The sequence below is a fragment of the Palaemon carinicauda genome, chromosome 15, assembly GCF_036898095.1.
Source record: "Palaemon carinicauda isolate YSFRI2023 chromosome 15, ASM3689809v2, whole genome shotgun sequence".
Taxonomy (NCBI): domain Eukaryota; kingdom Metazoa; phylum Arthropoda; class Malacostraca; order Decapoda; family Palaemonidae; genus Palaemon; species Palaemon carinicauda.
The window spans coordinates 67,605,095-67,625,244 of NC_090739.1; the positions used below are offsets into that span (position 1 = coordinate 67,605,095).

At 43.1% G+C, this 20,150-nt stretch overlaps 1 protein-coding gene across 3 annotated transcripts in view; it reads right to left on the bottom strand.

The window, feature by feature from the left end:
* LOC137654652 (POC1 centriolar protein homolog A-like) overlaps nucleotides 1-19,623 on the bottom strand; it is a 99,504-nt gene extending 79,881 nt beyond the window's left edge. Inside the window, exons 1-2 of one of the 3 annotated variants that reach the window (XM_068388476.1) lie at nucleotides 19,500-19,623; nucleotides 13,887-14,061 (exon numbers count right to left, since the gene is read on the bottom strand). In XM_068388476.1, coding sequence (XP_068244577.1) covers nucleotides 13,887-14,041 — 155 coding nt within the window. In that variant the 5' untranslated portion in view covers nucleotides 14,042-14,061; nucleotides 19,500-19,623. The other 2 variants (XM_068388477.1, XM_068388478.1) reach the window with 2 other exon arrangements.
* Between the last annotated feature and the right edge of the window lie 527 nt (nucleotides 19,624-20,150).

A 20,150-nucleotide genomic window follows, 5' to 3' on the forward strand; every position in this document is an offset into this window, starting at 1 on the left:
TACCTCGGTGAACCATTCTCTCGCGGGCCAGAGGGGAGCAACTAACGTCAACCTTGTCCCTTCGTGAGAGGCGAACTTCTGCAGTACCTTGTTGACAATCTTGAATGGTGGGAATGCATATAGGTCTAGATGAGACCAATCTAGAAGAAATGCGTCTATATGTATTGCTGCTGGGTCTGGGACTGGAGAGCAATAGATTGGAAGTCTCTTGGTCATCGAGGTTGCAAAGAGGTCTATGGTGGGTTGACCCCAAGTCGCCCAAAGACTCTTGCACACGTCCTTGTGGAGGGTCCATTCCGTAGGAATTACCTGACCCCTCCGACTGAGGCAATCTGCTAAGACGTTCAAGTCGCCCTGGATAAACCTCGTTAACAGGGAGATGCCTCGATCTCTTGACCAAATGAGCAGGTCCCTTGCGATCTCGTACAGCGTCAGGGAGTGGGTGCCTCCTTGCTTGGAAATGTATGCCAAGGCTGTGGTATTGTCCGAGTTGATCTCCACCACCTTGTTTCGAAGGAGACTCTCGAAGTTCATCAAGGCCAGGTGGACTGCCAAAAGCTCCTTGCCGTTGATGTGCATGCTCCTCTGACTTGAGGTCCACAGACCTGAGCATTCCCGACCGTCCAGGGTCGCACCCCAACCCAAATCCGACGCGTCCGAGAATAGTACGTGGTTTGGTTTCTGAACTGCTAGGGGAAGTCCCTCTCTTAGACTGATATTGTCGTTCCACCAATTCAGGCATGCCTTTACTGTTTCGGAGATTGGGATTGAGACCGCCTCTAACGTCTTGTCCTTTTTCCAGTGAAAAGCTAGATGGAACTGGAGAGGTCGAAGGTGTAGCCTTCCTAGCGAGACAAACTGCTCCAGGGATGATAGAGTTCCTACTAGACTCATCCAATTCCTGACTGAGCAACGTTCTCTCTTCAACATCAGTTGGATTATGAGCAGGGCTTGCTCTATTCGGGGGGCAGACGGAAAAGCCCGAAAAACTGGACTGCGAATCTCCATCCCTAAATACAGTATAGTTTGGGATGGAATCAGCTGGGACTTTTCCATGTTGACCAAAAGTCCCAATTCCTTGGTCAGATCCAATGTCCAATGAAGATCCTGCAGACAGCAATGACTGGACGAGGCTCTGAGAAGCCAGTCGTCCAAGTAAAGGGAGGCTCGGATTCCCGATAAATGGAGGAATTTTGCAACATTCCTCATAAGCCTCGTAAACACGAGAGGAGCAGGACTTAGGCCAAAGCACAGGGCCCGAAACTGGTACACCACATTGTCGAAAACAAACCTCAGAAAAGGTTGGGAATCTGAGTGAATGGGGATGTGGAAGTATGCGTCTCTTAGGTCGAGAGAGACCATCCAGTCTCCCTTTCTGACCGCTGCTAAGACTGATTTCGTGGTCTCCATGGTGAACTTTGTCTTCGTAACAAAGACGTTTAGTGCACTGACGTCTAGCACCGGTCTCCAACCTCCTGTCTTCTTCGGTACTAGGAAGAGGCGGTTGTAAAACCCCGGTGATTGAAGGTCCGAGACTTTCACCACCGCTCCCTTCTCTAGCAAAAGAGACACTTCTAGTTTCAGGGCTTGTCTCTTTGATTCCTCTCGGTATATGGGAGAGAGGTCGATGGGGGAAGTCGCTAGAGGAGGTTTGTGTACAAATGGAATTTTGTACCCCTCTCTGAGCAACCTCACAGATTGTTGGTCTGCGCCCCTCTTCTCCCAGGCTTGCCAGAAGTTCTTGAGTCTGGCACCTACTGCTGTCTGAGGCTGCGGGCAGTCAGACTCTGCCACGTGAGGACTTGGCTCCTCTCTTCTTTCCTCTCTTTCCCTCGGCACGAGTACTTCCCCTGCTGGGAGCTCTGCCACGAAAGGGCGGAATAAACCTGGACGCCGGAATGTCTATCCTTGGTCTTGCAGAAAAGGATGTCGAAGGAGTCCCTTTGCGAGCAGAGGACGCAACCAAGTCATGGGTGTCCTTCTGCACGAGTGACAAAGCTATGTCCTTAACCAAATGTTCAGGGAATAAAAACTTCGATAAGGGAGCAAAGAGTAGTTCAGATCTTTGACAGGGAGTAACTCCTGCCGACAGAAAAGAGCAAAGGGACTCTCGCTTCTTAAGGACTCCTGAAGTAAAAGAGGAGGAGAGCTCATTGGAACCATCGCGGATGGCTTTATCCATGCAGGACATAATAAGTACGGAGACATCTCTATCAGCCGATGAGATTTTCCTACTTAAGGCTCCCAAACACCAGTCAAGGAAGTTGAAAACTTCAAAGGCTCTATAAATGCCTTTCAGCAGATGGTCAAGGTCCGAGGAGGACCAACTAATCTTCGAGCGTCTCATGGCTAGGCGGCGGCGGGGAGAGTCTACAAGGCTTGAGAAGTCGCCCTGGGCAGAGGCAGGGACTGCCAAGCCGAGAACTTCTCCCGTGGCATACCAGACGCTCGATCTAGACGAGAGTTTAGATGGAGGGAAGGCAAAGGCCGTCTTCCCCAAACTCCACTTGGTTTCCAACCAATCGCCTAAAAGCCGTAAAGCTCTCTTGGATGAGCGAGAGAGCACAAGTTTTGTAAAGGCTGGCATGTCAGCAGGTACGCCTAGAACAAACTCAGACGGCGGCGAACGAGGAGCAACAGAGACGAAGTGATCGGGAAACAACTCCTTAAAAATTAACATGACTTTCTTAAAGTCCATTGATGGAGGAACTGTTCTGGGTTCATCTACATCTGAAGGATGATCCTCAGGCTGAGGGTCAGCGACGTCCTCATCTGAAGGTTCCTCATCAGACAACTGCTGAGAAACAAGCAAAGGGGTTGGCAATGCTTGACATGCAGCGTCCACCCGCACTGGTGCATTAGTAGCGGGCCAGGACGCAACGTCATGTAACTGCTTGACAGTCTGTGAACTGTCAACAACAACAGGTGCGTGAGGACGCACAGCGTCCACTCGAGACTGCTTTGACCGCCTAGTCTGAGCAGTCAAAACAACTCTAGACTGCGGTGGTTGACGCTCAGCGTCAAAACAAGTCAACTCCGATGGTTGGCGAACGTCCTGAACGTCAACAGGAGCATCAGCAAGTGGCCTAACGTCCAAATGCGGCTGAAAATCCACACGAGACCGCATCGAGTGAGGTTCTAAATAACTTGACTGTCGTGACTTGGCTACGCCAACGTCAACAGGACGCACAAAGGTACGTTTGGGTGGCTGAAGGCCAGGATCTCGATGAGATAAACGGCTAGGCTCAACGGAAACCTTATCGGCAGAATAGTCTTCCATAAGGGAGGCAAGCTTAGACTGCATGTCCTGCAGTATAACCCATTTAGGGTCCACGGGAATGGGTGCGGTAACCGACGGGGTTAACGTCTGAGACGGCACAACCTTGCCTTGCTTAGGCGGCGAGCAGTCATCCGATGACTGCAACGGGTCAGAACTGTCCCAATGACTACATCCAGGACGCTGGACCTGTCCTGAAGGGACCGACTTCCGCTTAAGAGGCCTAGAAACCTTGCTCCACGGTTTCTTGCGCGAAAAGCCTTCGGAAGACGAGGAGAAAATGGGCTCTCTCGTCTTATGGTAGGGGCGATCTTGGTGAGATACGCCTGATACCATAGAGGGAACGTCTGTTCGCTGATCAAGGCCTCTCGAACCCATAAGTCGTACGACATTACTTCTCCCCTGGGCTTGGGAGCTTGCAAGAGGTCTCGGACTAGGTGAACGACAGGCACGAACAGACGAACCCTCGGTCGCAACACTGTTCACAACACTTTGCGCACTAATCACTTTCCCACTATTTTCCGCTGTGGCACTCTGACACTTAAGCTCCTTCACGTCAGCCATGAGTTGATTACGATCAGTTGCTAACGCTTCAACTCTTTCCCCCAAGGCATGAATAGCACGTAACATGTCTTGCATAGATGGTTCCTGAGTGCTAGAAGGGGGGTTAGGAACAACCACTACAGGGGAAGGATTAGGTTCAGGGGCATGTGGAGAGGAAAAATCTACAGACCTAGATGAACTCCTCCTTACCCTATCTCTCTCTAGCCTACGTGCATACTTATCGTATTCGAGCCAATCGAATTCCGAAAGGCCCACGCATTCCTCACACCGATCTCCCAATTGACAGGTTTTACCCCGACAATTGGAACACACAGTATGTGGGTCGAGAGAAGCCTTTGGAAGACGCCTATTACAGTCCCTAGCATTACACTTACGAAATCTAGGTACTTGTGAAGGGTCAGCCATTTTGAATTAGTCAAAGAAAGTCCAAAAAAACAATCCAAGTCATCAACAATTAATCTGATTCAATAAAGAGTTCAAGAGTTTATGTTGAGGAAAAACACCTGCACTGCGAAAGCTCAAACCAAAAATGAAGTACTTTACCAAATATGTTGAGAAAACTCCAGGTTCTACAGCGAGTATTGATACGTCTTGTCGTCAAGGTCGACAGAGAAGAATTGAAGGGTTTGTTTACATGCAAGAGTGGTATCTGGCCGATAGTTGGCGCTGGTGGGCACACCCGCAACCTTCATAGCGATCGCTCGCGAGTTTTTTGAGTGTGTTTTCTGTCGAGCCGCTGAGTAGCAGCTATTATATATTCACCGGCTAAGTTAAATATTTAAAAATAAATTTTTAAATATACTTACCTGGTAGTTACATATATATAGCTTAAATCCCGCGTTTCGACGCGGCACGACAGAAATTCAAAATTCGTGGCGATCGCCGTCATGACAGTAGGTGGTCATACATTAGCGCCATCACTCGTAGGTTATTAGAACCATTCCCAACATCTTAAGAAATTCGATGTCTCTGTTTTCAGAGGGGAGGAGGGAGGGCCCTTTTACATATATAACTACCAGGTAAGTATATTCAAAAATTTATTTCATAATAAAAATACCATTTTTAAATATGTAACTTCCCTGGTAGTTACATATATATAGCTGATTCACACAGTTGGAGGTGGGTTGAAAACCTCATCCCCTTGGGAATTCGTATAATTATTAATAACTACAACAGTAGTACTAACAATTCGGTTCTAACCTGATAAGAAAGCTGGCTTCACAATGATACTGCCTCATTTCGCCTGTATTCCTTAAGAGACTCGGTGATCCACTCAGGGGGCTGAAAAGTCTCTTGGGGCTGCCACAAGGTCCAAGACCCTTAGAGTGGCTAGACCACCACCCTTGCAAACCTGGCGTAGCCAAGGATACTGATTTTGACCACCTACTCCATATTAAAACTAATTTGATTTGCTTCCCAGATTGACGGAAGGCTGCAACAAGCTTCACAGATAACTGTGAATGCATTAAAACTAACTTGACTTGCATCAGAAACTGACGGAAGGCTGCGACAACCCTCGCAAACAATCTATGAACAAGTACGATAAAAAAAAGGCAAGGGTATATATAAAGTTATAGGGAAGAGACAGTAGACCCTTCTCCAACTAAGAAGACGGAGGTAACGTACGGACCCAGGGAATAGTAATCCTCATACTGGGTCTGGACATCTTTGAGATAGCAGTCTGTGAAGATTGACTTACTTCGTCAGAAAGTATGCTCCAAAATTGACTTCATTGACCTATCGTGTTTGTAAGTCATAGAAATTGCTACAGTTCTAACCTCATGTGGTTTTACCTTAAGGATAGGGAAAACTTCCTACTCACAATCTTGGAGTTTCCCTTATTAAATCCTTAATGAAAAAAGCCAGGGTATTCTTTGATAAAGGGAAAGAGGGCTTTTTAACTGAGCATCATAGGCTGTCTGTCTCGTGTTTGAAAAGAAAGCCTAGCTGAAGGGAGCAAATTGCATTGTCTCCATTAAAGCCCATCTTCTTGCTGATGGTTTTAAACACTCCTACTTCTTTGACTGAAGCCAATGAAATTGGGAAAAAGTCTTCTTGGTAAGATACTTCCAAGATGACTTGTCCAACTGTACAAACCTACTTTAGGTTAAAAAGTCCAGGACTACATCTAGGTTCCACAAGGAGGTTGGATTGTCCTTCCTCTTGGTTGTCTCAAAAGATCTAATGAGATCTGAGAGGTCCTTGTTACCTGACACGCCAAAGTTTCGGTTACGAAAGACAGGGGTTAATATGGTGAGGTAACCCTTGATGCAAGGCATAGCTAGCTTCTACTTTTGTATGTAGATACAACAGAAAACTCTGCTATATTGGTTATAGAGGTATTGGTCGAGGAAAATCTATTATTCCTGCACCGCACTCTAAATATGTACCACTCAGATTAATCAACCCTAATAGTGGTCATGATCTGGGGGAATCTACCAGCCACTCCATCTCCACAACCCAATGTCTAATAGACCAAAAAAGGAGCTATCATGGTAATGAGGACGTTGGCCGAATCCCTGAATCTTTTCAGGACTCTGTCCAGGATCTTGAATGGAGGAAAAGAGTACACATTTAGACCTTTCCAGTTCAGAAGAAAAGCGTCCAGTGCGACTGTTTCCTGGTCTGGTACTGGAGAGCAAAATACCGGAAACCTCTATGTCATTTGTGAGGCGAAGAGGTCTAACGAGTGTTGACCCCAAAATCATCCAAAGGTTGGTGCACACCTCGTGATGTAGGGTCCATTCTGCAGTAAGAACTTGCCTTCTGCTGAGAAGATCCCTTCTGACGTTATTCTCTTTTTCTATGAAGTGAGTAATCAGGGCTCCGTGAATGGCCACTAGATCTTTGATATTTATGTCATTTCCTCTGAGACTCTATCCAAGGATCCTTGTCGCAAATCGTATGTGTCAAACAGGGACGAAATCGACTTCTCTAGTTAAGACAGACCAGACACATGAAGCGCGCTGTGTGCGCGAACTAAACCGTGTGCTGATTGCTGCGAGGGATCGTCAACCGTAGCCGGGTGACCACCAGGGGAAAGTCCTTGCGACATTTCCGGAGCGCCTTGAACGCGAACTGAATCGACTATCATCCCAAGAAAAATTAAATTCTGTGAGGGTGTTAGTTGAGATTTGGCCAGATTACCATCAGACCTAACTGTTGCGTTAAGGGCATTAACCTTTGAAGAGCCTCCAGACACTTTACTTGTGATTCTGCTCTGAGTGGTCAGTAGTCCAGGTACAAAGAAGAAACCTTACTCCCTTTATGTGTACAATGGACTGATGTCCAGAACAGGTTTTCATCCCTCTCGAGTGTTTCGGAACTAGGAAAAGTATGATGTAAAGACCCCTCCGATGAGGTGACCTCTACATTACTATGAATGAAGCTGACAGCATAAGGCTCACTTGTTCTTAAAGAGCTGCTGCCTTGTCTCCTGAGTGGACTGTTGTCAGCTCGGTTTGTTGACTTGAGAATCTGCGAGCTTGATCTCCAGTTGCAATCCTCTGAGGTCTTTTTAAGAACTCCTGCCATGAAAAGGGCGGAGAGTTCGATGGGGACATCCCTCCAGGCCTTAACCAAACAGGCAAACAGATGCATCTGAGCCTCGTTCCTAGGGTCTGTGGCTTCTGCGAGAGTTCCGAGAGTCCAGTCCATAAGGCTGAAGACTTTTATTTTCTAAAAGTTTACTTCAGCCGATGGTCTATTTCAAAATTGGACTACAAACTACGACTTGCTCATGGTTGACCTGAGTGAGGAAAAGAAAAAGGAGGCCTTCCCTAGAACCTTCTCTTGGACGTCCATTGGTTGAGGGTTGAGAAAACTCTCTTAACCCATCTAGCCAGAACCATTTTTTTTTTTTAGTAGACTGTAATGAATCCTGAGATTCGTCTTCTAATTCGGCTAATGGAACATCGATTCTCTGATTCGAATGATTAGGAGACAAAACCTCGTCATTGTGACAGTTATTATCTTCCAAAATAATTCATCTTGTCTGGAAGAAATCTCGTGAAGGATATCGTCCAGTTGCGAAGAAGTATCACGTTTAAGTTCGAGGGAGAGACAGGTTCTAGTGCTTCTAGCATAAGATCATCATGCTGTAAGGGAGCAACAACATCTGTAAACCCATGTGAGGGAAAATCTATGAACGCATGCGTCCAGCATGTTGTATGACAACAGCGTGAAGCGAGGGAGCGTTAGTTGTGGGTTCAGAAAATCGCAAAGGAGAGATAAAAAACTTGTCTATCCTGTTGCGAGGACAAGTTCTGACCATATGAGTCCATCATGGGTCTAGCTTGAGACTGTTGCATGTTTCTCTGAGAGGTATCAGTCTAATGCATGAGTCCCGAATGCCGTGAGTTTGCCGCGAGCGGCGAGGAAACGCGTCCAGTCAATCGCAAAGAAGAGACAAATGTTTGTCTACGGTGACGTGTGACAAAACCTGACTGCATGCGTCTAGTATATGTCCTGCGTCCAGATTGCTGCGTCCGCCGTGGCATGTGTGTCTGCGTCTGCCGTGAGGGAGAGACCAGACTGCTGCATATCGTCAACTGTCGATACTTCTATGTATCGATTGTTGTGAGAGATCTCCCCCGAGAGACCAGACTGGCGTCTGCGTCTGCTGTGAAGGAGAGACCACACTGGTGTCTGCGACTGCCGTGAGGAAGAGACCAGACAGACTGCCGCATGCGTCCGTCCTAACGCTTGCCGCAAAGCGAGCTGATCACTGCGAGGGAGCGTTTCGCAGAGAGGTATCGTCAACTGTCGATACTTGTATGTATCGATTGTTGTGAGAGATCTATCCCGAGAGACCAGACTGGCGTCTGCGTCTGCCGTGAAGGAGAGACCCGACTGGTGTCTGCGTCTGCCGTGAAGGAAAGACCAGACTGGTGTCTGCGTCTGCCGTGAAGGAAAGACCAGACTGGTGTCTGCCGTGAAGGAAAGACCAGACTGGTGTCTGCGTCTGCCGTGAAGGAAAGACCAGATTGGTGTCTGCGACTGCCGTGAGGATGAGACCAGACAGTCACATGACTCCGTCCTCACGCTTGCCGCAACGCAAGCTGATCACTGGGAGGGAGCGATGCTGAGTATCGGAGAACTATGCTGTCTGATACTATCGGAAGACCGTTTTCTTGGTCTATCGCTGTGTGCCCGAGAATCGTAAGCGTCAACAGAGACGAAATAGACGTCTTTAATTCTGACAAATCAGATACATAATGTGCGTCGTGTGGTTCAACTGAACTATGTAGTGATCGCTGAGAGGTATCGTCAACTGTCGATACTTCTAGTGCGCGATCTGAATCGTATTACGTGTATCGATTGTTGTGAGCTGAGCACCTTCTTTATCCGACGGACTATGCGTCTTACACAATTGTTTCGGTGCTGACACGTAGTCTTAGTCCGAAAGGAACACCTCCGGTGAACACAGTCACTGCAGGAGGGTTTATTAGGAGACATAAGTCTCTTGCGTGGTTTAGAACGTAGTCGATTTTTGCGTCCGATGAAGACGCATACATTTTTAACCTCGTTTTTACTATTAAGATGGAGCGATTTGTACATTGTTAACATGATCGTTCGAGGGGACGTTCGTTCGCTATCAAGGTCTGCCATATCCTTTTGCCTTTCGACTTTCCTTCTCCCAGGGGTTGGGGAGCATGGAAGAGGTCCCCGGCTGGGATTATGACGGACACGAACGAATGCACCCTCCACTGCACTGACACTGAATACTAGCACTTTTAATTATTTCACATTAGATCTAAATAGATCTACCCGTTACGAGAGATTATACTCTTTCGTCAAGGGCTAGAAAGAAAATACAATAGATTATATGATTAATATTAGTATTTTCAAAATCGAAATATAAAATAACGATACCAGTAATTGTGAAAACAAAAATCAAGTGACAAGAGTATTACTTATCGTTGCTTGACTGCATTGCGTCATTATATGTGCCATTGAACACTAGGTCTTTAAACTATTTCACATTAGATCATAATAGATCTGCCCGTTGCGAGAGAATATTCTCTTTAGTCAAGGGCCAGAATGAAAATACAATAGGATATATGAATAATATTAGTATTCTCAAAAGCGAAATATTAAATAACGATACAAGTATTGTGAAACAAAAATGATCTTTCAATATCGGACATCTCTCTTAGTCGTACTACGAGCGTAAAATGACTGTACGCTCGAGAAAACTCTAAATCGAAAATTGACTAAGCGAAATATACTAATAGGACAAATATATACTTGAAAATAATATATTTCCTTACATTATAAACATACATATGCTTAGAAAGCTAATATTTTAAAAATTTCTTGCAAGAAAGAAAATAATTCATAAAATGCGAGTTATACTAAACGGATTACGTCACATGACTGTGACTTCATAACCAAGGACTGAATTCCTACAAGTTTATCACATTCCGCTTTGCTAAGAGTTACGTTACAAAATAGTAACATCACAATGTTTAATGTAGAAAATGTCTTCCTTCCATTATAACTTTAAGAGTTGTTCGTTAATAAAGTAGGGGGAAAAAATCTTTGATCCCTCAATACAAGGAACGAAAAAAAATACATACATGCTCCCTGTTGATTACAGTGCGGGAAGAAAGAGCAGCTCAAAAGCTGGTCTAGCCCAACAACCAAAGTTTAACAACAGAAGAGCCATTACTAGGTCTGGACATCTTTGTATGAAATCAAGTTCACTTAAACTGTCCAAGTTGGACCCGCAAAAAAATTATCCTATATAAAATCTTCGATAGTTGAAAGGCAGCAAAAGCTATTAGCAATAATCAGACAAAAGGTACTTCACCAAATTGTAGAATAAAGTAATATATCCACGAAAAGAATTCCCGAGGTGTTGACACGATCAACGACAGAGAATTTCTGAAGATGTTGGGAATGGTTATAACCTACGAGTGATGGCGCTCATGTATGACCACCTACTGTCATGGCGGCGATCGCCACGAATTTTGAATTTCTGTAGTGTCGCGTCGAAACGCGGGATTTAAGCTATATATATATGTAACTACCAGGGAAGTTACATATTTAAAAACAAAGAGCTGTGACTATGGCCCCTTAAAAACCATTTGGGTGTCAGAAGGAGAGGTAGTTTAATAGGGAGCCCTTTCCTTAAAACTACGACTAGCCTTCCTGGACTACTTCGAGTTCATCTTAAGAGAATCAGAGTTGAAAGACAAATCTGGACAAGGAAGAGGAGTAGGAGGATGATGAAGAACTCGTAGGATTCTTCCTCTTACTAACCCACACCTCAGGGGGGAGTCAATACTGGGGCTATCATCACTGCCTGTGATCCTAGGGACCGGAATCACAGGCACAATGGGAGAAGGGGCCATGGGCCCTGGAATCACAGGCACAAGGGTCGGGGTGACGGGCACAAGGATCGGGGTGACGGGCACAGGGGTATGGGTGATGTGCACAGGGGTACAGGTGGCAGATATAAGGATGATTGGATCAGGGGTGATAAAAAGGTGACACCAGGCACTGGAGGAACACACACAGACGATTTCGGCCCTGGAGCCGACTTACACCTAACCTTAGCGATGGCACCAACGTGCCAGTCTTTTCTCCCAACACTAGCAATGATGTCGTAGGGTGTGCCTTCACTGTCCTTTTGGAGTTGGGGATTACAGGGGGCACCAACACTTGGGTAACTACCACTAAGTTATTAATCACTGTCGTCACCACGTTAGATGCTGGCACTAGGTACAACAGGGGAGATGTAGCCTGAGCCACTAGCCCCCTTATTAAAGTCATAGAGGTCCTACCTGCCAGGCCTAAGGAAGCCCAAGGATTCCTTAGGTGAAACTTGTCGGTGGCAGTCTTCACAGCAACAGAAGAGTGTACAGCCTCTGATTTTTGCAGTCATCACTGGGGGAACCCCACACGCCATTAAAACCTGGAAAAATTACTGACGTAGATCTGAGGCCTCCTAACTCCTCAACAAGTGCAGCCATTCATAGTCCACAGATGGACAAAGGCCTCCGACAAGTCCTTATTTATGTCTGGGCTTTAGCCAGCCGCATACTCACCGAGAATCGAGCCAAGGGAGGATGAACAAAAGCAGAGGTAGCAATTGCACTTGATGAGGTTAAGAAAGAGGGGAACAACTTCCAGTAAAATTACAGTTTCAACCATTATGGGGAAACTGGAATAAAAACATATTTGTTGCATCAGAAATAGTGTAGTTCCAACGGATTTAACGTTTATTTTGACCGCAAACCATCCGATTAAGAGATTTACTATGTAATTGGAGTTAAAACAACAAGTTGTTCCAGAAAAATCAGTGTTTGTAACCATGTTTTTATTGTTTTTGTTTCATATTATGTTGTAATGCAGAAAGACCCTACTTCATCCCAACAATTATGGGGGACACCAGGTGGGAACCGGGGTTTTGGGTGGGGGGGGGGGTCAAATTATATTTGCAAATGAATACTTATCCTTCCACCACCCCTCCCCCTATACCCCTACCTAGCCCTACCAGGGGGGGCTCTGCCCCCCCTGCGACCCCCCCATAAGGCCACAGTAATTTTCAGGGCACTACTGAACCTAATAAACCCACCTAACCTAGCCTAGGGGCCCTGTACCCCTACCTCGGCCCCCCCTTAAGGCCACAGTGATTTTCGGGACACTACCGAACCTAATACAACCACCTAACCTAGGGCCCTGTACCCCTACCTAGGCCTAGCCCCTGTGACCCCCCCCCCTTACGGCCACTACCTAACACATCCATCAAACCAAATCCAAAGTGATGGTAGTGCTGTATACATCGTTATACTATCACCATTATAATATACTCTATAAGTTAATGAAGCTTACCTTAAACTGTTGGTTCATAAAGATGTGCTGCTGCTTTGAGGAAAACGTGAAGCCGTTGCGAAGGTTCCTTGACATGCAGGACAATTTTTATTTTGTAAAATTAAATTGTGTCTCTGGCACAAATCCACTAGTTTTTCAATATTCCCCGAATAAGTTACAACAAATTCATTGTAAGTTAGGAAACAGTCAGGACAAGAAGATGGAATTTCAACTTCTTGTGCAACATGAGATGACGTACTTGCTATGGCCTCCATGTCTAAGAACGAAATGAAATGCCTGGGTAAGATAATGTATTGTCGCGCTGTGATTGGCCAAACATGTATGAAGTCATAGTGGATAGGCGCTGTGATTGGCCAAACGTGTAAGACTTCATAGTGGACTAGTTTGTTTGCGGATTATAGTGGTTACAGGGCTCATTTGAGCAAAAACAAGACACAGTCAACAATAACAACAGACTTAGAAAAAATCTGGGAGGAAGACATGAGTAGCATGAGTTTGATCGTCGATATATAAAGAACTAGGCATTTGCGACAGATAATATTATACAGAAATACTACAAAAGACTTGCTTTACTCGGGAAAAATATTAATATAATAGATTTCCCATAATGGTTGAAACTGTAACAATACCCAACTTCCTTAGTGTCTTCTTGGTTGTTGTCAAAACCAACTTCGGAGAAAGCTTAGGTCTCTTCGTCCCTTTCAAAGCATACGTCTGCTACTACACAGGAGGCCACGATCTACTCTCAGCCAACGGGGATAACTGTGAACAATCCTGCCCCCTAGATGAACAGTCTGTATCTACAGCCACTTTGGGTATAAACCGATTGTCGCGTCCACCCTTTCCCCAGCATGTATGAATCTCTTGCTTCACATCCATAATCATAAATAGCAACAGGCAACATTCACTTTCTGCATAGGAAAAGAAAAAAATCAAAGCCTTTGGTTCAAGTGTGCATCAGTACATCCGTACTTGTTATGGCCAAAGACAAAAGTGAAAAGCTTCCAACAGGTGGGAAGGGTGGAGCTACTTGCCCGTGCTTGCCACCTGTTGTCAAGTACCTTGTTAACGAATTCAATGCCCATATAAGCTCTGCTGAAGAAATTTCACTTTTATTCAAAAGGACAAAAAGTTTGTATAGGTGTATGAAATTCTTTTCAATCTTACAGAGAAGACAATAAAAAATATGGTAAATATACCATACCTGTAAGCACGAACTTGCTGTTTGAAGTTCCACACCATTACTGTGTGGTCAAGAGAAGCAGAAACAATTTGCTTTCCATTAGGACTAAAGTTGAGAGCTGTCACAACATCTCTGTGGCCTTTAAAATGACGTTCAAGACTTGGATCCTCGCTCATTTTGTATTTTTTGCGTCAACCTGAAAATGAAATCTTGTCCATTACACAAAAATATCACTTTAATCTTGAAAATAAAAAGTAAAATGTAAAAAAATTGAGATTTAAAAAGTAATTTTTATTATTCCTAACTATACAAACTGAGATCTTTATGTAGTTGAATAATAACAGAGAAGCTGGAATACGACAATAAAAACTCTCAACAAGGTGTCAACAACCAGCTGGTAGTGGGAAGGTGACAGGCCCCTGCTGGTTAATGAAAAACCACTTTGATAGCAGTTGGGATTTTTTAGGGGTTGGTGTTGGCAGGAAAGTATGAGTAAAGGACTCAGGTTTGCATAATTTGAAAAAAACAAAACAAATTACAGTATATTAAAACACTTGTCATTTATTCCTATACAAATACAAACCACCGTCTTTTACATAGATGACTCATGCTTAGGTGGGAGGAAGTTCCGGTTCTATAGCTGGCAGAAAACATTAACCCCAAAACTTAAAAACTCATGCATCTGCAATGCTAAAAGAGTTAGGGTTTCTACCACCACTTGTACCAGTGGTTTAGTAATACTAGCGGGTTCATGGCCCTGGCTTCAAATATTGTTCTCAACCAAAACTCTGTGTACCATAGACATGGTATAGATATGTGATGGGTTTGCCTGGTAACGTCGCACCCTTTCCAAAAGTGTGGAGAAAGGACTCTTCTGTACTTAGGTATGGAACAGCCACATGCTGGGTGGGGCTTACCTATTAACCAGATCGAGTCTAGCTGGAGAGACTCTCTGAGGCTGTGCCCCAAGAGAGGGGATCATTGAAAGATAAGAAAGGCCGGCCATTTCTAATTTCATCCCAGTCTTACATGTAACCCTTGCCCTTGATCGGAAGTTGATGGTTCTGTAAGAGAACACAAGGTAGCTATACCACTTACTGTGCAGCTACAACAGGCCCCAAAGAGAAAATATCTAGGGACCTGTGAGTCACATCCCACAGATAATGATCAGTAAACGTCTGACATTTCCATGTGCCTGCGTTATCTTTTCTTTCGCCCTCCCTGGGCTGATGAAAAGATGCTGCAACTGACGTTTAACAGCAGTCGTATGGTTGAGATACCACCTCAGTGCTCTCACAGGACACAATAACAGCTAATCAGGATCATCGGTTACCTTTTTGGGACTCGTGGTCTGGAAAGATAGACACCTGGAATCAGGTATCGATAGATTTGTTATCCTTGCTACAAACTCAGGAACGAAGGAGAGCCATACCTGCCTCCACCCCCTTAAATGGGTAATGTTGAAAGAGAAACCACGAAGTTCACCGACTCATTTACCCAAGGCTAAAGCAAGCAGGAAAACCATTTTAAGAGTAAGATCCGTATCTGAAGCTAGCCTCAACAGTTCATAGCGTGCCCCCTTCAAGGAACATAAAACCTTGACGTTCCAGGATGATGGTCTCACTTCAACTGAAGAGCAGGTTTGCTTAAAGCTTTATATGAGCATAGATATTTCCTCTAAGAAAAAAATATCTACGTCCTTTAGTTTAAAGACTTGGCTTAAGGCTGAGTGATGGCTTTTCACCACTGTAATGAACAGTTTCTTATTGAAGAGGAAAAGTAAAAGTTGGCGATTAATAGTACAGTACAGGTATGAAGTTAGTCTAAAATTTATGAAATATCATGATTTAGTGTTACCTTGCCAACTGTAAAGCCATTTTGGAAGCAAATAGTCTTAGGGTTAAGGATACAGAAGTCTAAGGGGGTCGTAGCCCTGCCAGTAGGCAAGTAGGTAAGGATAAAGAAGTCTAGGGGGTGTAGCCTAGGTGAGTAAGTATGAGTAGGTAGGATACAGCAGTGTAAGGGGGGGGGGAGAGATAGGTAAGGATACAAGCAGTCTATGGGAGTTCACAGGGAGAGAAACCCCCGCCACAGGAGGTATGGATACGGCTTCTAGGTTAGGTTAGGTAAGGAACTTTAGGTTAGGGAGTGTTCTTGAGTTTGTTTTCTTTATAAAATTTGATTTTTTAGTCATAACTTTTAAAATTTTGACACTTTGACATCACTTCCATGCTACATATATTTTTTCAACTAGTAGTACTTTTCCATTTATTATGTTTTTCTGGCCATTATTATTGATGCAAATCACTCATTTTTTTGTCATTTCCCCAAACAAAAACCATGGTTTCTCAATGGGGTCTCCCATAATCATTCTCATATAATGGGGTCCAAAATCTAATATAACAGGTGATTTTCCCCAGTAATCATGGATGGCCAGAAATGCACAAAACACAGGAGAGCAAGTAGGAAAGTATAAGGTTCATGAACTTGGCTAGATTAAAGTATATATTTATCATATGAAGTGTACTTTTCATAGTCTTCGACATTGGGTTATTCAGACCATTCATTTTAATAACAAAATGAATGGCGGACGCAGTATTAAGTAATTCTTTTGTATGCAAGTACCTTCCTTTCATTTGCAGAGCCTTTCTAGAATGAATAATGTTGGGACAATCATTAACAAGTGAATCTATAGCCTAATTTCATATACAGTACATTACATACAACGTCATACACAAAAATATGTATTTCGTGATTTTCAGAAGGATATCACTAGCTTTGGAGACCTGTCTCAACTAACTAAAAAGACTCGGTTTCATTGTATATTATTACATCTCAATGTATCCTAGTATTCCAACTACTTTTTCTTATAGGAAAAATTACGCTCCCTTCGAAAATAACACTCGTTCCCGTCGCAAATGAATAGTTACAGAAATATATATACATCTATATCCGCCGATAATGGGGGACCCCCAGTGGGAACTCGGGGTTTTGGGTGGGGAAAACATACTGGGGAATCGATATATAACCGTAATTCAGTCCTTTTCTTCTCTATACATTTCTTTCTGGTATTTATTATAACCGTAGAAAAAGACAAATCAGTATACCTGGATATATTTGGGAGGAGCCGTTTCAAAGGTTATTTCTTGTAGTAGTAATACAGTAACCAGTGCTGCCAACGCCTGATGTAGATTAAATGTTATCATTCCATACCTGATGTAGATCAAATGTTAGCGTTTCATGCTAACATTAGCACCCATTTGTTCGTTTGTTCGTTCGCCCCACCTTCCGTCCTTCGTTTCTCTCCATTATTACTCTTTTTATTACCGTATTATTTTCTCATTTTATATTCCCATTCAATATAATTTATCATACATTCCATTTTACCTTCCTATATTGGGTTTATTTGTTTTGTTATTTCCTTTCCCATTTGTACATACGTTCGTTTCACCAGTTTCCGATCTGCGCATATATCCCCCCGCCCCCTGCGCAGGAGTTTCCACTCCCCCTTTTACTCTTTTTATTAGTGTTATTTTCTCATTTTTTATTCCCATTCCATATTATTTATCATTCATTCCATTTTACCTTCCTATATTGGTTTTATTTGTTGGGTTATTTCTTTATCCCTTCCCGGTTTCACATAAATACTTACCCTGGACTAGTTTTTTTATCCAGTTAATTCTCGGTATGATCTCCTCATTTTATATTCCCATTCACTATTATTTAACGTTCATTCCATTTTATCTTCCTATATTGTTTGTATTTATTTTTGTTGGTTAGTTCCTTTTCTCTCCTCTGTGTCTTATAAAACTTTTCTTTCGTCTAGTTTCCGTATTTAGTTCATTCATGTTTTCTCTTTTGTTCGTTGTTTTTCCCTTAACCAATCATCACTCTAGGCCTATTCAAATATCTCCCTACCCCCCCCCCCCTTCCTTTATCTCTGTATTTGCTGTTTTCCGACCCATTGTTCCCCTGCCTTTCCCGTTTTAACCTTTGACCTAGTTACTCGTCCTTCGTTACTAGTGCGTTTTTTTTCACGTATTTTGAGATGGATCATATTATAGAAACTTGTATCGGTTGCAGCATTCCGTATCTAAAAGCAGTGGCTCAATTCCATGGTGATTTTGGTGATAATTCAGGTTATGTTGACCATTTTCTTAATCCCAGTCATAGAAGTTAATCCGTCAGTCTCTTCCTTCCGAGTCCAGCAAGTTTCGACGTTTCCTTCATAAAAGTAAGTCATTCCTCAATAGTCATTATTCGTGTTTTGTGACCGGGGTACTTCTAGGCAAGGTTAGGTGGGTTTGTTAGGTTCTGTGGCCTTTCTGTACTTTTTATATATTTCGTACCACTTATATGGAGAAATTATTGAATATATCTGAGGAGATATTTAGCAGTTCTAGCTCTAGTAATGCCATCGTGTCGTTGGTAGTTCTGTGTACCATTCGTCATCGTTGGTAGTACTGTGTATGAAGGTAAGTCATTCCCCCATTCTTATTATATGTGTTTTGTGACCGGGGTACTTCTAGGCAAGGTTAGGTGGGTTTGTTAGGTTCTGTGGCCTTTTGGTACTCTTTATTTATTGTGTAATAGTTTTATGGAATCATTATTTAGTTTACGTATGGAAATATTTATTATTTCTACCTCTAGTAATGACATCGTGCCGTTGGTAACACTGTGTACCATTCGTCATCGTTGGTAGTTCTGTCAACCATTGGTAACGTTGCTAATGTTATCGTCCCCGACATCTGTTGTTTATATATTTTAACTCAGTATATATGTCCACAGTGTTAATATTTATATGGTTCATTTGTATTGTATTTCATTGTGTGATTTAGTACAGGAAATATATGATTTCCTATAGTAGATATCGTGATTTAACTGGTTTTCTCATTCATTTCATCCGTAATAACATCAACCAATTCGTCAACTTATAACTAACCGAATTGGTTGATCTGTTTGTTTGCGATTGAAATGGTCATCAAAACCGGTTAAATCTCGTTATTTGCTATAGGAAATCATATATTTCTTGTGCGTAGTCACACGATGTAATAATATACAAAATTACCAAAGACTCAATGGAATGAAAATAGACCTTTACCTGTAGCTTTGCAGTCTACTCTGTCAGCAATGACAGTGACAGTACACGTAAGCTAGTTTTATATGCAAACTGGTTCTATTGATTGAACAAGGAACTGGAGCCAGATATTGTGTAATCAAAATCATCGAAGGTCTTGGATTAAGATGGCCATCTCTTGAGCCTAACCCCTACAGCCATTTACTATAGTCTTGTCAACTGAATAGCCTATTGTAAGGTAGTTTAACTAAGATTTTAGACATTTATAACCTAAAACTAAGCTAAGTGCTACCGTAGGTTGCCTATTCACCAGGGAATACAACAAATCTTTCCCAGAATTTGGCATTGTCGATGAAAACAAAACCTGTAAGTGTTGATTTGGTAGACGAACTTACCGTAGGTAGTTAGACCTTGGCTACTATAAATATTAGACTGTAGATGCTTATTCAGCTAATCTGCCTCTGCTACAGCCATGCTAAACAGTATGATGATCAAAATATCATGAAAAAAAATACAAGAATCGCTAATCAATCACAGAATATAAACGGTTAACTGACCTGCACTACGTAAACTATGCAACGACTTTTAAATCTTTGTTTTGGTATGACGACTGTTCGGACCTTCGGAGGAGTGACGTGAATCAACAGGCTTTGAAATGGGCGGTAAACAGCCGATCTATTACTATACCTAGACAGCTGTTTTCTTGTAAATTTTGTAACGCTCAACGTGTTATTTGCTTGTAAATTTTGTAACGCTCAGCGTATTATTTGCTTGTAAATTTTGTAACGCTCATTGTGTCATTTGCTTGTAAATTTTTTAACGCTCAGCGTGTTATTTGCTTGTAAATTTTGTAACGCTCATTGTGTCATTTGCTTGTAAATTTTGTAACGCTCAGCGTATTATTTGCTTGTAAATTTTGTAACGCTCAACGGGTTATTTGCTTTAAATTTTTTTAACGCTCAACGTGTTATTTGCTTGTAAATTTTGTAACGCTCAACGTGTTATTTGCTAGTGCAAAGTTACAACCCACGTTGAAAAAGAATAATTCTATAAGCCCTATGATTCCATCAGAGAAAGCAGCCCAACTGGGAAAAGAAGTAATGAATAATAAATAATTAAGAGAAGAATGTTATGAGCCCTATGGTCGGGACTAAGGTCCACCCAGAGCCAAAGCCAAAGTCCTTCAAAAAGAAGGCAACCGTGTTTCC